Here is a 13,789-nt window from a genome sequence, read left to right as displayed (position 1 = left end):
AAAAATTTTTAAATTTTAGGTTCAGGGGGTATCTGTGCAGGTTTGGATATATTGCATGATGCTGAGGTTTGAGCCTCAATCAAACCTGTCACCCAGATAGTGAACACAGTAGCCAATCGGTAGTTTTTTCCAGTGCTTGCTCCCTTCCCTCCTCTGTTTTGTTCTTGCCTGCTTCCCTCCTCTGTTGTTCCCATCTTTATGTCCATGTGTAACCAATGTTTTGCTTCCACTTCTAAGTGAGGACACGTGGTGTTTGGTTTTCTGTTTCTGCGTTAATTCTCTTAGGATAATGGCCTCCAGCCGCATCCATGTTGCTGCAAAGGACATGATTTTGAAGGAAAACATATATTTTAAGAAAATGCAGGCCAGGTATTGTGGCTCCTGCCTGTAATCCCAGCACTTTGTGAGGCTGAGGTGGGTGGATCGCTTGAGCCCAGGAGTTCGAGACCAGCCTGGACAACATGACAAAATCCTGTTTCTACTAAAACTACAAAAATTAGCCAGGCGTGCAGCCATGTGTCTGTAGTCCCAGCTACTCGGGAGGCTGAAGTGGGAGGATCAATTAAGCCTGGGAGGTGAAGGCTTCAGTGAACCATAATTGAGCCATGACTGTACCACTGCACTCCAGCCTGGGCGATACAGTGAGAGCCTGTCTCAAAAAAAAAAAAAAAAAAAAAGAAAGCAAACACTGCTTTACTGTCTATAATACTTGCCTTTTTACAAGGTGATAGTAATCAGGAGAGTGTAGGATTGACAGAAAGGTAGGCAAATAGATCAATGGAACAGAATGGGAAATCCATAAATTTGCAATTTGACAAAGGGGTCAAAGCAATTCATTGAAGAAAGTGGGATCTGTGTTGTATGGATCCTATAGCACATGGAGACCAGTTGCCATTGCTGTTTTGGTCAACTTCAAAGGCATTCATCCAGGTTGGTTTATTCCAAAACCACTAGAAATCATTAGGACCACCGGGACAGCCTCTCCACAGCCATCTGATGTGGCTGCCTCAGCTCCACCTCATGAGGGTCATCAGTGCTAAGAGTCAAGGTAAGACCCTGTGGAAATGGGTCTTCTGGTATTTCCTCTCCACCAGACCGGTCTAACACAAAGATGGCTGCAAAAGGATATTCCTTGAAATATACAGATTACCTTGGCTGTAGGGTGGAGAGAGGGGTGAACTGCAGGAAGCTATTATTGCTTAGAGCCAATATTTTTATTTTTTTGGGGATCTGTTGTTGTGCTATTCAGTGATTTTCCTGGTGACTTTGACCCAGTGGAAAACTGAAGGACAAAAGTTTTGTCTGTGGAAGGTGTATTTCTTCCTTGACTGTTATTTAACCTGTGAAACTTTGGATTTGGGAACTATTCCCTAAACAGAAAGCTGTGGCCCTGCCCTTGGGGTAGAGGTGACAGCACATGAATTTGTGTCTTCCAGGCTACTCCATTGCCACTGACATCAGTGGTCCAATGACAGTGAATGGCCCGGAGCGGGGTTCGTTGATGGTGCAGTGTGTTTACAACTCAGGCTGGGAGACCTACTTGAAGTGGTGGTGTCGAGGAGCTACTTGGTATGGCTGCAAGATCCTTGTTAAAACCACTGGATCAGAGCAGGAGGTGAAGAGGGACCGGGTGTCCATCAAGGACAATCAGAAAAACCACACATTCACTGTGACCATGGAGGATCTCATGCAAACTGATGCTGACACTTACTGGTGTGGAATTGAGAGAACTGGAACTGACCTTGGGGTCATAGTTCAAGTGATCATTGACCCAGGTAAGAGAGAGTGTATATCTGTGTGTGTGTCTCTCAGGGCCTGCTCTGTCCCAGTCTCTGAGGTCCTACTCAAGTGACTTAATTGTCACTGAGTGATCTATCACTTGAGTCCTGATTCTCAGAGAACCCTAACTGATCACCTGGGATTGGGGGAGCAGGGCCTCTTTTCAATGCCCCCATGGCTCCCAGGGCTCCCTCCACGATGGGAATTAAGACTTTCTTTTTTTTTTTTTTGAGACGGAGTCTCACTCTGTTCCCCAGGCTGGAGTGCAGTGGCCTGATCTCTGCTCGCTGCAAGCTCCGCCTCCTGGGTTCACGCCTTTCTCCTGCCTCAGTCTCCCAAATAGCTGGGACTACAGGCGCCCGCCACCACGTCCGGCTAATTTTTTTTTTGTATTTTCAGTAGAGACGGGGTTTCACCGTGTTAGCCAGGATGGTCTCGATCTCCTGACCTCGTGATCCGCCCGCCTCAGCCTTCCAAAGTGCTGGGATTACGGGCGTGAGCCACTGTGCCCGGCCGGGAATTAAGACTTTCTAGGCACATTTTTTTTTACCTCTGCCCAGCTCAGTGCCTGAGGACAAGGTGATGGGCCCAGTTTCAGCCCATGGGCCAAAGGGATGCCTTCCCATGGTACCCAGTGACCCCAATCCTTGCCATTGCTTTTTGGAGACCTCTGGTGCCCAAGTGTGTCCTGCTTTTGGTGGAGTTCTGGGCTGGGGCTTCACAGCTGCTGTTGCCACCTCCCATTCCACATTTAACTTGGGGGAAAAAGAGGCTCAGCATAGTTGGGGTGCTGGCGTCTAATTCCCAAGTCCAGAAAGGTCTTCACAGTCAAACAGCTGCATTTCTGGTCCCTGACATCTCACCATGAGCCATTTGTGCATGTAGACTTAATGATGTTCTCTTCCTATTTCCTTCTAGAATGCAGACACTCCTGGGAGGGTCGGCTCAGGGTTCCCAGTGCCTTGGTTTGCATGCGTTTATTTGTTGGGCTTATTCTGCTGTCCCTCAGAAGATGAGCAGCACCAGCTCGAGGGCCCTTGTGGCATGGAGGGAGCACCACAGTCCTCAGGGCCCCATGCTGCACCTGCAGCCTCTGGGGCATGTTGTAGTTTGCAAAGTGCTGAACGTGCATTGTCTCAATGAGTCCTAACAATACCCTTCAGAAGGGGGCATCGCCATCACTGAGGCTTTGTAACTTGCCCAAAGTCAAGGTTCTTCCTGAATATTATGATTTCTTTCAGGGCTGGTCCTGATCTTTGATGTCACAAATCTAGGATCACTGTGCAAATTCCCACTCTGCTCCTGTTGTTGATGGATAAACAGGGCTGGGGTGGAGATTGGCCAAGGCGCTGTCCTAAGCAGCAGGGTTGCTCAAGTTCAGCTGATCTCCAGCTGCCCTTAGGCTCTTCCCAACCCCCTCTAACCCTCCCAGGGCCTGCTCAGCATCCTCCCTGGACCCTGCCCAGCCCCAGGAGCCTCTGGAGTCTCCTAGAAGCCAGGGAGACATGAGCAGTCCAGGCTGCAGCCCCTTCCCATAGTAGCAGTCCAGACCTCCGCCCAGGCTCAGAGCCGCGTGCAGGGCTGTGGGTGGGCTCATGGGCAGGGTCTTCTGTGGTCTGGTCTATACACCAAGCATCAACTACAGCGTCAACTGCTGCCCCCACCACGTCTGCCTCCACTACATTCACAGCACCAGTCACCCCGGAAGAAACCAGCAACTCCCCAACTCTGACTGGCCACCACTTGGACAAGAGGTAAACCAACTTTGGTTCCCCTGTGGACTACTTGGCCCAAACTCCTCCAATGGAGAACTCTTCGAAGTCCCAGTTTCCAGCCTGAGCTTTGTCTGGGACCTGCATGCTCCTTGGTGAGGATGAGGAAGCTGGGAGCCCTTCCCACTTGCTGTCCGACCACATGGTGTCCTTTCAGTCTCCACACATCCTTCATTCTGCAGCTCAGTGCTGTTTGTAGGTTCATTCATTCACCCCACTTTTACTGTGTTATAATAACTTCGACCTGGCTGCGCCATGCTGAGCTCAGGGGACCCAGACATGGACTTTCCCCGTGGAGCGCAGAGCTTAGTGTGGGCGACCAATGAGTTGGCAGTCAGTGAGGACGGTGTGGCTCATGTGAGTGGGCCATGGGGTCATGGAGCTGCAGGGATGGCTCTTGGGTCCAACTTCTGGGAGGACAAGGAAAGCAGGGCTTGGGGAAGTCCTGTTTCCCTTAATTTTCCTCTGATTACTGTTATGGCAAGAACAGTGATGCCGATAGTTTCTCACATCTCTGGAGCACCTGGCAGTTCACAAAAGGCTTTCCTGTGCATTATTTTGTTTTCTTTGACCTTTCCTACCCACTTTATGTGGAAGAAGGGGCAGATATAAATGTTCCCATTCTACAGAAGAAGGAACTGAGCCTCAGTCCCTTCCTCAGTGAAGGGTGGCACTGGTGCTTGGATGGAAGTCTCTGGGCGCTACACCATAGCTCGGGTCACGCCTCTTAGTGCCCTGGCCAACCACTTGCAGTCAGCTGGGCTTTCTAGAAGTGGAACGTCCCCTTTCATTTCCTCCTTTCACTTTCCCTGGCCCTCTTGACTTTGTTTTTAGGTCCACCAAGTGTCAAGGTCTCTTATTGCTGGGACCTTGCCACAAAATCCCTGTGAGAGGTCCTTGGTATTCTGACCACCTGAGACCCTTCTACTCCCCCTCTCCCATTGCCTTCTGTTTTTCTTCTTTTTTTTTTTAAATTAGACTATTTAAGGTTTTCTTTTTCTTTTTTCTTTTTAGACAGAGTCTTGCTTTGTAGCTCAGATGAGTGCATGGTGCCATCTTGGCTCACTGCAACCTCTGCCTCTCATGTTCAAGCGATTGTCACACCTCAGTCTCCTGAGTAGCTGGGAGACTACGGTCGCCTGCCATCTTGCCCAGCTAATTGGTTTTTTTTTAAGACTGATTCTCACTCTGTTGCCGAGGCTGGAATGCAGTAGTATGATCTCAGCTCACTGCAACCTCTGCCTCCCGGGTTCATGTGATTCTTGTGCCTCAGCTTCCCGAGTAGCTGGGACTACAGGTGTGAGCCACCATGCCCAGCCAATTTTTAGTAGCGATAGGGTTTTGCTATGTTAGCCAAACTGGTCTCCAACTCCTGTCCTCAAGTGATATGCCCACCTCAGCCTCCCAAAGTGCTGAGATTACAAGCATGAGCCACGTCGCTTTGTCCATATTTTTCTTTTTCCTAAGCAAATCAATACAGGATGCTCTCTGATTTGTAAGTTTATTTTCTACCAAACTGCTTTGAATAAGTAATAGTTAAGATTTTTTAAAAAATTATTTTATGAATTGAAGCCATATGTAAGTACCCAATTAGGGCCTTTGATTAGCATGACATGGTTTATTCACTCATTTATTGAACACATAACTCTTGAGCACTCACTCTAGCCTGTCACTGTTTAAGGGAATTAAAAACGGTACAAGAATGGACCAAATAATCAAAATGCCTGCCCTCGAGGTACTTACAATCTAGAGCTAATTAGTGTAACCACATAGGGTTGACACAATTAATTGATTGATGAATTTCTTCTTCAAATTTCTGCACATCCAGTGATGAATGAGACAGTCCTTGTATTAGTTTGCTTGGGTTGCCCCTAACAAAATACCACAGAATGGGGGCTTAAATCACAAACATTTATTTTCTCACAATTCTGGAGGCTAAAAGTCTGAGATCAAGGTGTCCACGAGGTTGGTTTCTTCTGAGCCCTCTCAGCTTGTAGATGGCTGTCTTCTTCCGATGTCTTCACGTGGTCGTCCCTCTGCGCGTGTCTGTGTCCTGATCTCTTCTAATGACACCAGTCATAATGGATTAGGGCCCACCTCAGTGACCTCATTTAACCTCAATCACCTCTTTAAAGATCCTGTTTTCAAATACAATCACATTCTGAGATACTAGAGGGTGGGACTTCAACATATGGATTGGGGTTGGGGGTGGTGGTGTACAATCCAGCCCAGCCCACAACAGTTTTCTTTTGTCATTGTTTGTTTGAGATGGAGTCTCACTTTGTCACCCATGCTGGAGTGCAGTGTCAGGATCTCGGCTCACTGCAACCTCTGCCTCCTGGGTTCAAGCGATTCTCCTGCCTCAGCCTCCCAAGCAGCTGGGAGTAGCTGGGATTATAGATGCGCACCACCATGCCCGGCTAATATTTTGTATTTTTAGTAGAGACGGGGTTTTGCCATGTTGGCCAGGCTGGTCTCCAACTCCCGGCCTCATGTGATCTGCCCGCCTCAGCCTCCCAAAGTGCTGGGAATACAGGTGTGAGCCACTGCACGTGGTCGAGAGAGTGATTCTTGAGCAAAGACTGGAAGAGGTGAGAGAGTGAGCCAAGCAGAGCTCTGGAGGGAGCATGTTCCTGGAGAAAAATGCAACTGGAATAAGGTCCTTAAGGTGGGGGTGTGCCTGGAATATTTGAGGAGCAGCAGGAAGTGAGGCTAGAGTGAAGCAGGCAGGGGTGAGACGTAGGCAGGAGTGGAGGCCATTGTCAGCCCTGGCCATTTTCATGGGCTGAAATGGGGTTGTTATGGGATTTATTAATTTAATTTAATTTAATTTATTTTTTTGTTTATTTATTTTTTGAGACAGGGTCTTGCTCTGTCGACCAGGCTGGAGTGCAGTGGCATGATCTCAGCTCACTGCAACCTCTGCCTCCTGGGTTCAAGCGATTCTCCTGCCTCAGCCTCCTGAGTAGCTGGGATTACAGCCACCCACCACCACACCCGGATAATTTTTTTTTTTTTTTTAATTTTAGTAGAGACGGAGTTTCACCATGTTGGTCAGGCTGGTCTCGAACTCCTGACCTCAAGTGATCTGCCTACTTCAGCCTTCTAAGGTGCTGGGATTACAGGTATGAGCCACCGTGCCTGGCCTGTTGCAGAATTTTGAGCAAGGGAGGGGCGTGTGCTGACATTGGGTTCACAGGCTCCTCCGGCTGCTGTGGCGATGATCCACTACAGTAGGGCCTGTCAGTGTCCTATGGCTGCCGTTACGAGTGGCTCAAAGCAAAATAAATACGTTCTCACAGCTAAGGAGGTCAGGAATTGGAAATTAAGGTGTCGCCAGGGTCATTTCCGCCCTGGGGCTCAAAGGGAGCGTCTGTCTTATGCCTCTGTTCCAGCTGCTGGTGGGCGCCTGCGATCCTCTGGGCTTGTGGTGGCATCACTCTGATCCCTGTCTCTGTCGTCTCATGGTCTTCCTCCTGTGTGTTTACGTGTCCAAATTTCCCTCTTGTAAGGACACCAGTCGCTGGATCAGGGCCCATGCTAATTAAGTATGACCTCATCTTAACTTGATTACATCCACAAATAGGTCACATTCACGGGTCTGAGTGGATGTGAATTTGCGGGGGAAGAGGACGCTATTCAACCCAGTAGAGAGGGCAAGTGTAGAAGCAGGAGGTGTTTCAGGAGTCTGCTGCCCTACACTTTCTGTTAGGCTTCTAGACACATTAAAACCACTCATGGAACCCTTTTCTCTTTTTAAAAACTATCTTTTGTTAAGGCTGGACGCCATGGCTCACGGCTGTAATTCCAGCACTTTGGGAGGCCGAGGCGAGTGGATCACTTGAGGTCAGGAGTTCGAGACCAGCCTGGTCTACATGGTGAAATCCTGTCTCTACTAACAATACAAAAATTAGCCAGGCATGGTGGTGGGCGCCTGTAATCCCAGCTTCTTGGGAGGCTGAGGCAGGAGAATCTCTTGAACCTGGGAGGTGGAAGTTGCAGTGAGCCGAGATCGTGCCACTGCACTTCAGCCTAGGTGACAGAGTGAGACTCTGTCTCAAAAACAAACAAAAAATAAAAACAACTATCTTTTGCTAAAATTCTTAAATTTTTAAACTTTTGTTTTAGCTTTAGGGGTACATGTACAGGTTTGTTATGTAGGTAAACTGCATGTCACTGGGATTTTGTGTACAGGTTATTTTGTCACCCAGGTAATAGGTATAGTATCCAACAGGTAGTTTGTAGTTTTTTGATTCTGTCCTTCCTCTCGTCTTCCATCCTCAAGTAGGCCCTGGTGTCTCTTGTTCCGTTCCCTTCTTTGTGTCTGTGTGTACTCATTGTAAACCCATCTTCGAGGGTCCCCAGGAGTGAGGGTTCCCGGGCTGCAAACCACAGACCTGCAGCTCATCAGGTGTGCGGCCCTCCCCTGCTACTGGGTGGGAGGGATTGGGCTGAGAGGCAGACGGTGAGCCTGGGGTGCAGGGGACACTTGCCATTGTTTCTAGGCACAACCTCCTGAAGCTCAGCGTCCTCCTGCCCCTCATCTTCACCATATTGCTGCTGCTTTTGGTGGCTGCCTCGCTCTTGGCTTGGAGGATAATGAAGTGCCAGCAGAAAGGTGAGAGGACCTGGGTGAGGCTGGGCTGAGACTGGGCCGGGTGGCTGGGGGTGTGGCCAACGGCCAGCATTGGCATCTGGGAGCTATCTGGTCCAAGCGAATTACCTGCACAATCTGGAAAGGGCGCTGTCCCAAAGACCCTCGGCAGCTTGCAGTGCGAGGCGACCGGGGGGCACTCTGGAGCTTGTAGGGGAGCCCTAGGAGGTTTTGGCATTTGCCGCCTGCCCTGCACCTCTGTCCTTCACCTTCTCTTCTCTCTGATCCACCTCCCTCTCTCTTTCCTGGATTGGCTCTTGGTGGCAGAAGTGTCGATGGTCTTAGGTGGGTGGTCCAGTCTGGAGTGTCTAGACTAGATGCTAGAGTCGGGTCTGTGTGGTTGTCAAGGAGGTACTGAGCTGACATGGAATGGGGAGGGAGAAACAGACACAAACACACCAGTGCATGCACACACACATGCTCGATCACGGGCACACACACTGCATGGATCCTACAGTGCGTGTGCACTCCTCACATTACACGCGTGCGCACACACACACAGCCCTCCAAGTCTGATCAGGAAATTGGAATGGCCTTTCCTCCTGTCCCTCCCCTGCCCACTGGACTTTCCCAGTGTGAACTTGCCCTATGTGAACTTGCCCTTCAGGGAGGAACCTCTTGGCGCGGGAGCCTGCACTCACAGATCATGAGGCCTGGCCTCAACTAAACCCTTTTGTGTCTGGCTTCACTTCCACATTCTCACACAATTGTACCTCTTTCCCTTCTAGAACAGCTGGGTCCTGGCTCTCATGGGGTTCTTTCCAACACTTCTCCCACCCCACAGCCTGGGAAATCTTTCGCCTGGGAAGAGGGGAGCCTGACTCTCTGTTAGTTAGTTTGTTTTCTGTGACACTTTTTAAAAATTAGAGCCTGACTCTTATTCATCACTTTTTCTCCCATGACCTAAGGTCTAAGTGTTTTCTGTGTTCTTCAGCATCTAGACTTTTGAAACCAGGGGAAAACCCCCCACTTCTTTGTTGTCCCTAGAGCAGGGATGTGGGGGCGGTGGCCCGGGAGGGGGGAAAGAAGACAGTGACCAGCAACCACCTGAAAATCGATCCCAGTGGAAAAACAATCCAATCCAATCGCTGGATGCAGTGGCTCATGCCTATAATCCCAGCACTTAGGGAGGCTGAGGCGGGTGGATCACTTGAGATCAGGAGTTAGAGACCAGCCTGGCCAACGTGGTGAAACTCCTTCTCTACTAAAACTACAAAAAATTGGCCAGATGTGGTGGCATGCGCCTGTAGTTCCAGCTACTCGTGAGGCTCAGGCAGGAGAATCGCTTGAACCCAGAAGGTGGAGGTTGCAGTGAGCCAAGATCGTGCCATTGCACTCCAGCATGGGCGACAAGAGAGAAACTCCATCTCAAAACCAAACCAAACCAAACCAAACCAAACCAAACAAAATCCGTACCTACTGTGCTGACCCAGCTCGTACATTCTACTTGGGGTTGGGGGGCAGCTTGGTGCAAGCCTGTCTCTGCAGACAACTTTTACTGATGGAACACCACCTGCCCAGCACAGCCAAGCACCCAGGTTGTAAGGAAGGGACAGGCCCGGCCATCCTGCAGCTTACAGCCCACCTGAGGACTAACTAGAATTCAGTGGGATAAAGATGATGAGACAGACATAAAGCACGTGCCCCCTCGGGGGCCCGGGAGGGGGATTAGACAGCCTGGGTAGCTGAGGAAGGCAGGCATGACTTTGAATTGACCCCTGAAGGATGAATCCGGTAGAGAGACACGATGGAATTCCAGGCCAAGTCGGGATTCTGCAGAAGCAAACTCACTCCCTGGGGACCGATGACTGGCAGGGCCACCTGATCAGCTGAGTGCACAGTTCTATGATGTGGGGAGCAGGGGGCTCGGATGTCCTTCTTTTTCAGGTGGAGAAGGGAAAGGTCAGAGAGGTGACGTGACCAGTGTCAAAGAGTGTGTCATCTGAGGAGTCAGAATTAGAACCAGGTCCCTGTCTTTGAGCCTGGACGTAATTCACCTCTTTTCTTCCATATTTCTCTTGGCTAGACCTGGGGGTTCTTGTGAGTCTGGGGAATGGGCTTTCTAATTGTTCATTGTTGTTTGTCTTTTAGCGGCTGGGATGTCCCCAGAGCAGGTAAGATACTCCCCAAGGTTGGACCAGAGAGACCAGGCAGCTTCTTTCCCCTTCCTCATTTTCCATCTCCCAGAAGGTCCAAAATATCAGATAAGTCCTGTGCCAAAGTATCCCGTCCTCATGGCCCCCTGCAGGGTCTGGGGGCTGAGGGCCTGGAAGCAGCCAGGGGGACGAGGGCTGAGGGGTACGGGAGCCTGAGAAGTGGGGACACGGAAGGAACTGGGAGAGGGGCACCCAGGGAAGTAGAGAGGCTCTTGTCCCACCACGGAAAAGGAACCTGTGTCCACAGAGAGATCTTGTGACTCCCCAGCCTGTGTTCCCTGTCCCAGGTACCGCAGCCCCTGGAGGGCGACCTCTGCTATGCAGACCTGACCCTGCAGCTGACCACAACCTCCCCACAAAAGGCTACCACGAAGCTCTCCTTCTCTGCCCAGGCTGACCAGGTGGAAGTGGAATATGTCGCCATGGTGCGTCCTCCGTGGGGGCTGCTGTGAGGCTGGGGTAGGGGGGCACAGGCCTGCTGTTGTGCCCCATTGGAGGGTGAGCTTTCTCCCGCTCACATGGGCATAGAAGAGGTGGGTATGGGGCAAAGTCATAGTCACTGCAGGACTCGCCTAGGAGCTCCCCCAGGCAAGTCTTGGCCCCAGGGACCCAGGGACTGGCTAAATATGGTCCCCACGCTGGGCAGCAGAGTCCCAGACAGGCCGAATGACTTGGGATTCCACAGGAAATGTGCTGCCCTGGTGCAGCGTTAGGGGACAATCTGTTCTGTTGTGGTTGAAGCTCAGGGAGCTTGGCAGAGTCGGGGGGAAGCTGGAGGGCTTGAGAGGGATCAGAAGCCCTGAAAGGTCCACCCCCACCAGCCTCCTCCAACGGCTCCTCTGCTCCGTGACTGTCACTTCCTGTTGTCCTCTCTGACCTGGCGCCCGCCTTTGCTGCAGGCTCCCTTCCCGAAGGAGGACATTTCCTATGCATCTCTGACCTTGGCTGCTGAGGATCAGGAGCCAACCTACTGCAACATGGGCCCCCTCAGTAGCCACATCCCCAGTGGAGGCCCTGAGGATCCCATGGAATACAGCATCATTAGGAGGCCTTAGCCTGCACTCCAGGCTCCTTCTTGGACCCCAGGCTGTGAGCACACTCCTGCCTCATTGACCACCTGTGCCCTGCTCCCCTCATCAGTACCAACCCCGGGGACTTGTGCCTCTGCCTGATCAGCCAGCATTGCCCCCAGCTCTGGCCTGGACTTGGGGCCAAGTCTCAGGGGGCTTCTAGGAGTTGGGGTTCTCTAAACATCCCCTCCTCTCCTACATAACTGAGGAGGGGACTAGGGATATGCTCTGGGGCTTTCATGGGAATGATAAAGGTGATAATGATAAAAATATTATCATTATTTTATCATTATTATTGTAAAGTATCATTATCATAATACAATGAACCTTTATTTATTGCCTACCACATGTCATGGGCTGAATAATGGCCCCCAAAGATATCTGTGTCCTAATCCTTAGAACCTGTGACTGCTACCTTCTGTGGCAGAAAGGGACAGTGCAGATGTATGTAAGTTAAAGACTTTGAGATAGGAAGGTTATTCTTGCTGATTCGGGTGGGCCCAAAATATCACCACAAGGGTCCTCGTAAGAAGGAGGCCAGAAGGTCAAAGAGGAAGAGACCATGTGATGACGGAAGTGGACATGGGTGTGATGTGAGCAGGGGCTACGAATGCTGCAGCCTTCAGAAAAGGCAAGGAACGGATTCCCCCGCCTGGAGCCTCCAAAAGAAACCAGCCCTGCCCATGCCTTGACTTGAGCCCAGTGAAACCGATCTTGAGCTTCTGGCCTCCAGAATTGCAGGAGAATAAATTTGTGTTGTTTTTAATAAGCCACGAAATTGGTGCTAATTTGTTACAGCAGCAACAGGAAACTCATACGGTACATGGCAGGTGCCCTTCCCTAGATGCTTCCCATGTAGTAACTAATTTAATCCTCACAACAACCATGAGGCACTTCTATTATTGTCCCCTTTTTACAGACGAGGAACCCTAGGGGTGGAGAGGTTCAGTGACTTGAACCAAGTTTAATGGCAAGTAAGCAGGTGAGTTGGAATTTGAGCACATTTGACACCAGAGCCTGGAGTCTGCACTGTTTGTATAAGAAGGATAGTGTATATGTGCACGTGTGTGTGTGTGTGTGTGTGTGTGTGTATGTACATGGGATCATGAGCATTTACAGATGCTGGACTTACTATCTTCTTTTTTTTTTTTGAGATGGAGTCTCACTCTGTCCCCCAGGCTGGAGTGCAGTGGTCAGATCTCAGCTCACTGCAACCTCCACTTCCTAGGTTCAAGCAATTCTCCTGCTTCAGTCTCTCAAGTAGCTGAAACTACAGGCACCTGCCATTATGCCTGGCTAATTTTCGTGTTTTTAGTAGAGATGAGGTTTCACCATGTTGGCCAGGCTGGTCTCGAACTCCTGGCCTCAAGTGATCTGCCTATCTCGACCTCCCAAAGTGCTGGGATTACAGGTGTGAGCCACCACACCTGGCTGGACTTACTATCTTTATTCTAGCAACCTGACAGTCTTCCTTCCAGAAAGTACCCTGAACCCCACTATGTCTCATCATTTCTGTGGTTACCAGCCTAGCCCAAGCAACCATTCCCTGCCTGGTCTTCCTCTTTCATTCTCTGCAGTGGAGTCCATTCTCCTCCCAGCAACCAGAGTGATCTTTTCCAAACACAGATGTGATTACTCCCTGCTTATAGCCTTCTGGTGGTTTCTCTCCCAGCCTGCAAGTTCTCAGGGGATCCATGGGCTGCTGGCTGCCCCTTCACCCCCATCTCCATCCATCCTGCCTCTCACAGGCTCTGCTCCATGCACACCGGCTTTTATTCTGTCCTTCTAACAAGATAAGGCTTGCTCCCTTCTTAGGGCCTCGGCACTTGCTATTCCTCCTTTCCAGAATGCTCTTCCCACAGATTGGCGAATAGTTAGCTCCTTTTTATCATTACATCTCAGCTTAAATGTTACCTCTTAGAAGAGGCCTTCCTTGGCCACTTAAGCGGCAGTGGTCCCTGCAGCCCACCTCCAGTTTCTCTCTGTCTTGTTGCTCTGCTTTATTTCCTTGGGTGAAGTGACTTACTTAGTGGGGTCTATGTTTATCATTTTCCCCATCTCCACTAGGCAGTGTGCTGCCTTAAGTGGGGACTTTGTCTCATTCACTCCCGTATCTCCCGTGCCTAGTTACTGTCTGGCACATGGTGGGTTCTCAAATGTTTGTTGGTTGACTCAATGAATAAGCAGTGCATTTGGAGCAGAAGGCAAGCTCTCAGAGCAAAGGCAGCAGTGTTCACCATTCTGGGAGGGAAGTCCTGGGCCAAATAGCCTAAGGAATTTCAGGATTGACTGCCCAGAAGCGTGAAGTGGAAAGACTCCTCTTTCCCCTCCTGAGAACTGGGGAGACATAAGGGACTA

General features: G+C 50.3%; 2 protein-coding genes across 8 annotated transcripts in view; one reads left to right on the top strand and one right to left on the bottom strand.

Annotated features, from left to right (window-relative positions):
* CD300LF (CD300 molecule-like family member f) overlaps window positions 1-12,209 on the top strand; it is a 19,309-nt gene extending 7,100 nt beyond the window's left edge. Inside the window, exons 2-8 of one of the 7 annotated variants that reach the window (XM_011974104.1) lie at window positions 1,437-1,775; window positions 3,470-3,533; window positions 7,917-7,962; window positions 8,057-8,169; window positions 10,297-10,319; window positions 10,649-10,786; window positions 11,261-12,209. In XM_011974104.1, coding sequence (XP_011829494.1) covers window positions 1,437-1,775; window positions 3,470-3,533; window positions 7,917-7,962; window positions 8,057-8,169; window positions 10,297-10,319; window positions 10,649-10,758 — 695 coding nt within the window. In that variant the 3' untranslated portion in view covers window positions 10,759-10,786; window positions 11,261-12,209. Of the gene's footprint in view, window positions 1-874; window positions 1,049-1,436; window positions 1,776-3,424; window positions 3,534-7,916; window positions 7,963-8,056; window positions 8,170-10,296; window positions 10,320-10,648; window positions 10,787-11,260 lie in introns of all 7 variants that reach the window. The other 6 variants (XM_011973952.1, XM_011974025.1, XM_011973885.1 and 3 more) reach the window with 6 other exon arrangements.
* RAB37 (RAB37, member RAS oncogene family) overlaps window positions 1-13,789 on the bottom strand; it is a 99,246-nt gene that overhangs the window by 64,409 nt on the left and 21,048 nt on the right. The window lies entirely within an intron of this gene.

Source organism: Mandrillus leucophaeus, unplaced genomic scaffold (assembly GCF_000951045.1).
Source record: "Mandrillus leucophaeus isolate KB7577 unplaced genomic scaffold, Mleu.le_1.0 Scaffold1, whole genome shotgun sequence".
NCBI lineage: Eukaryota > Metazoa > Chordata > Mammalia > Primates > Cercopithecidae > Mandrillus > Mandrillus leucophaeus.
Note: the sequence above shows the minus strand (reverse complement) of the source record. Positions and strands in the feature narration are given on the sequence as shown.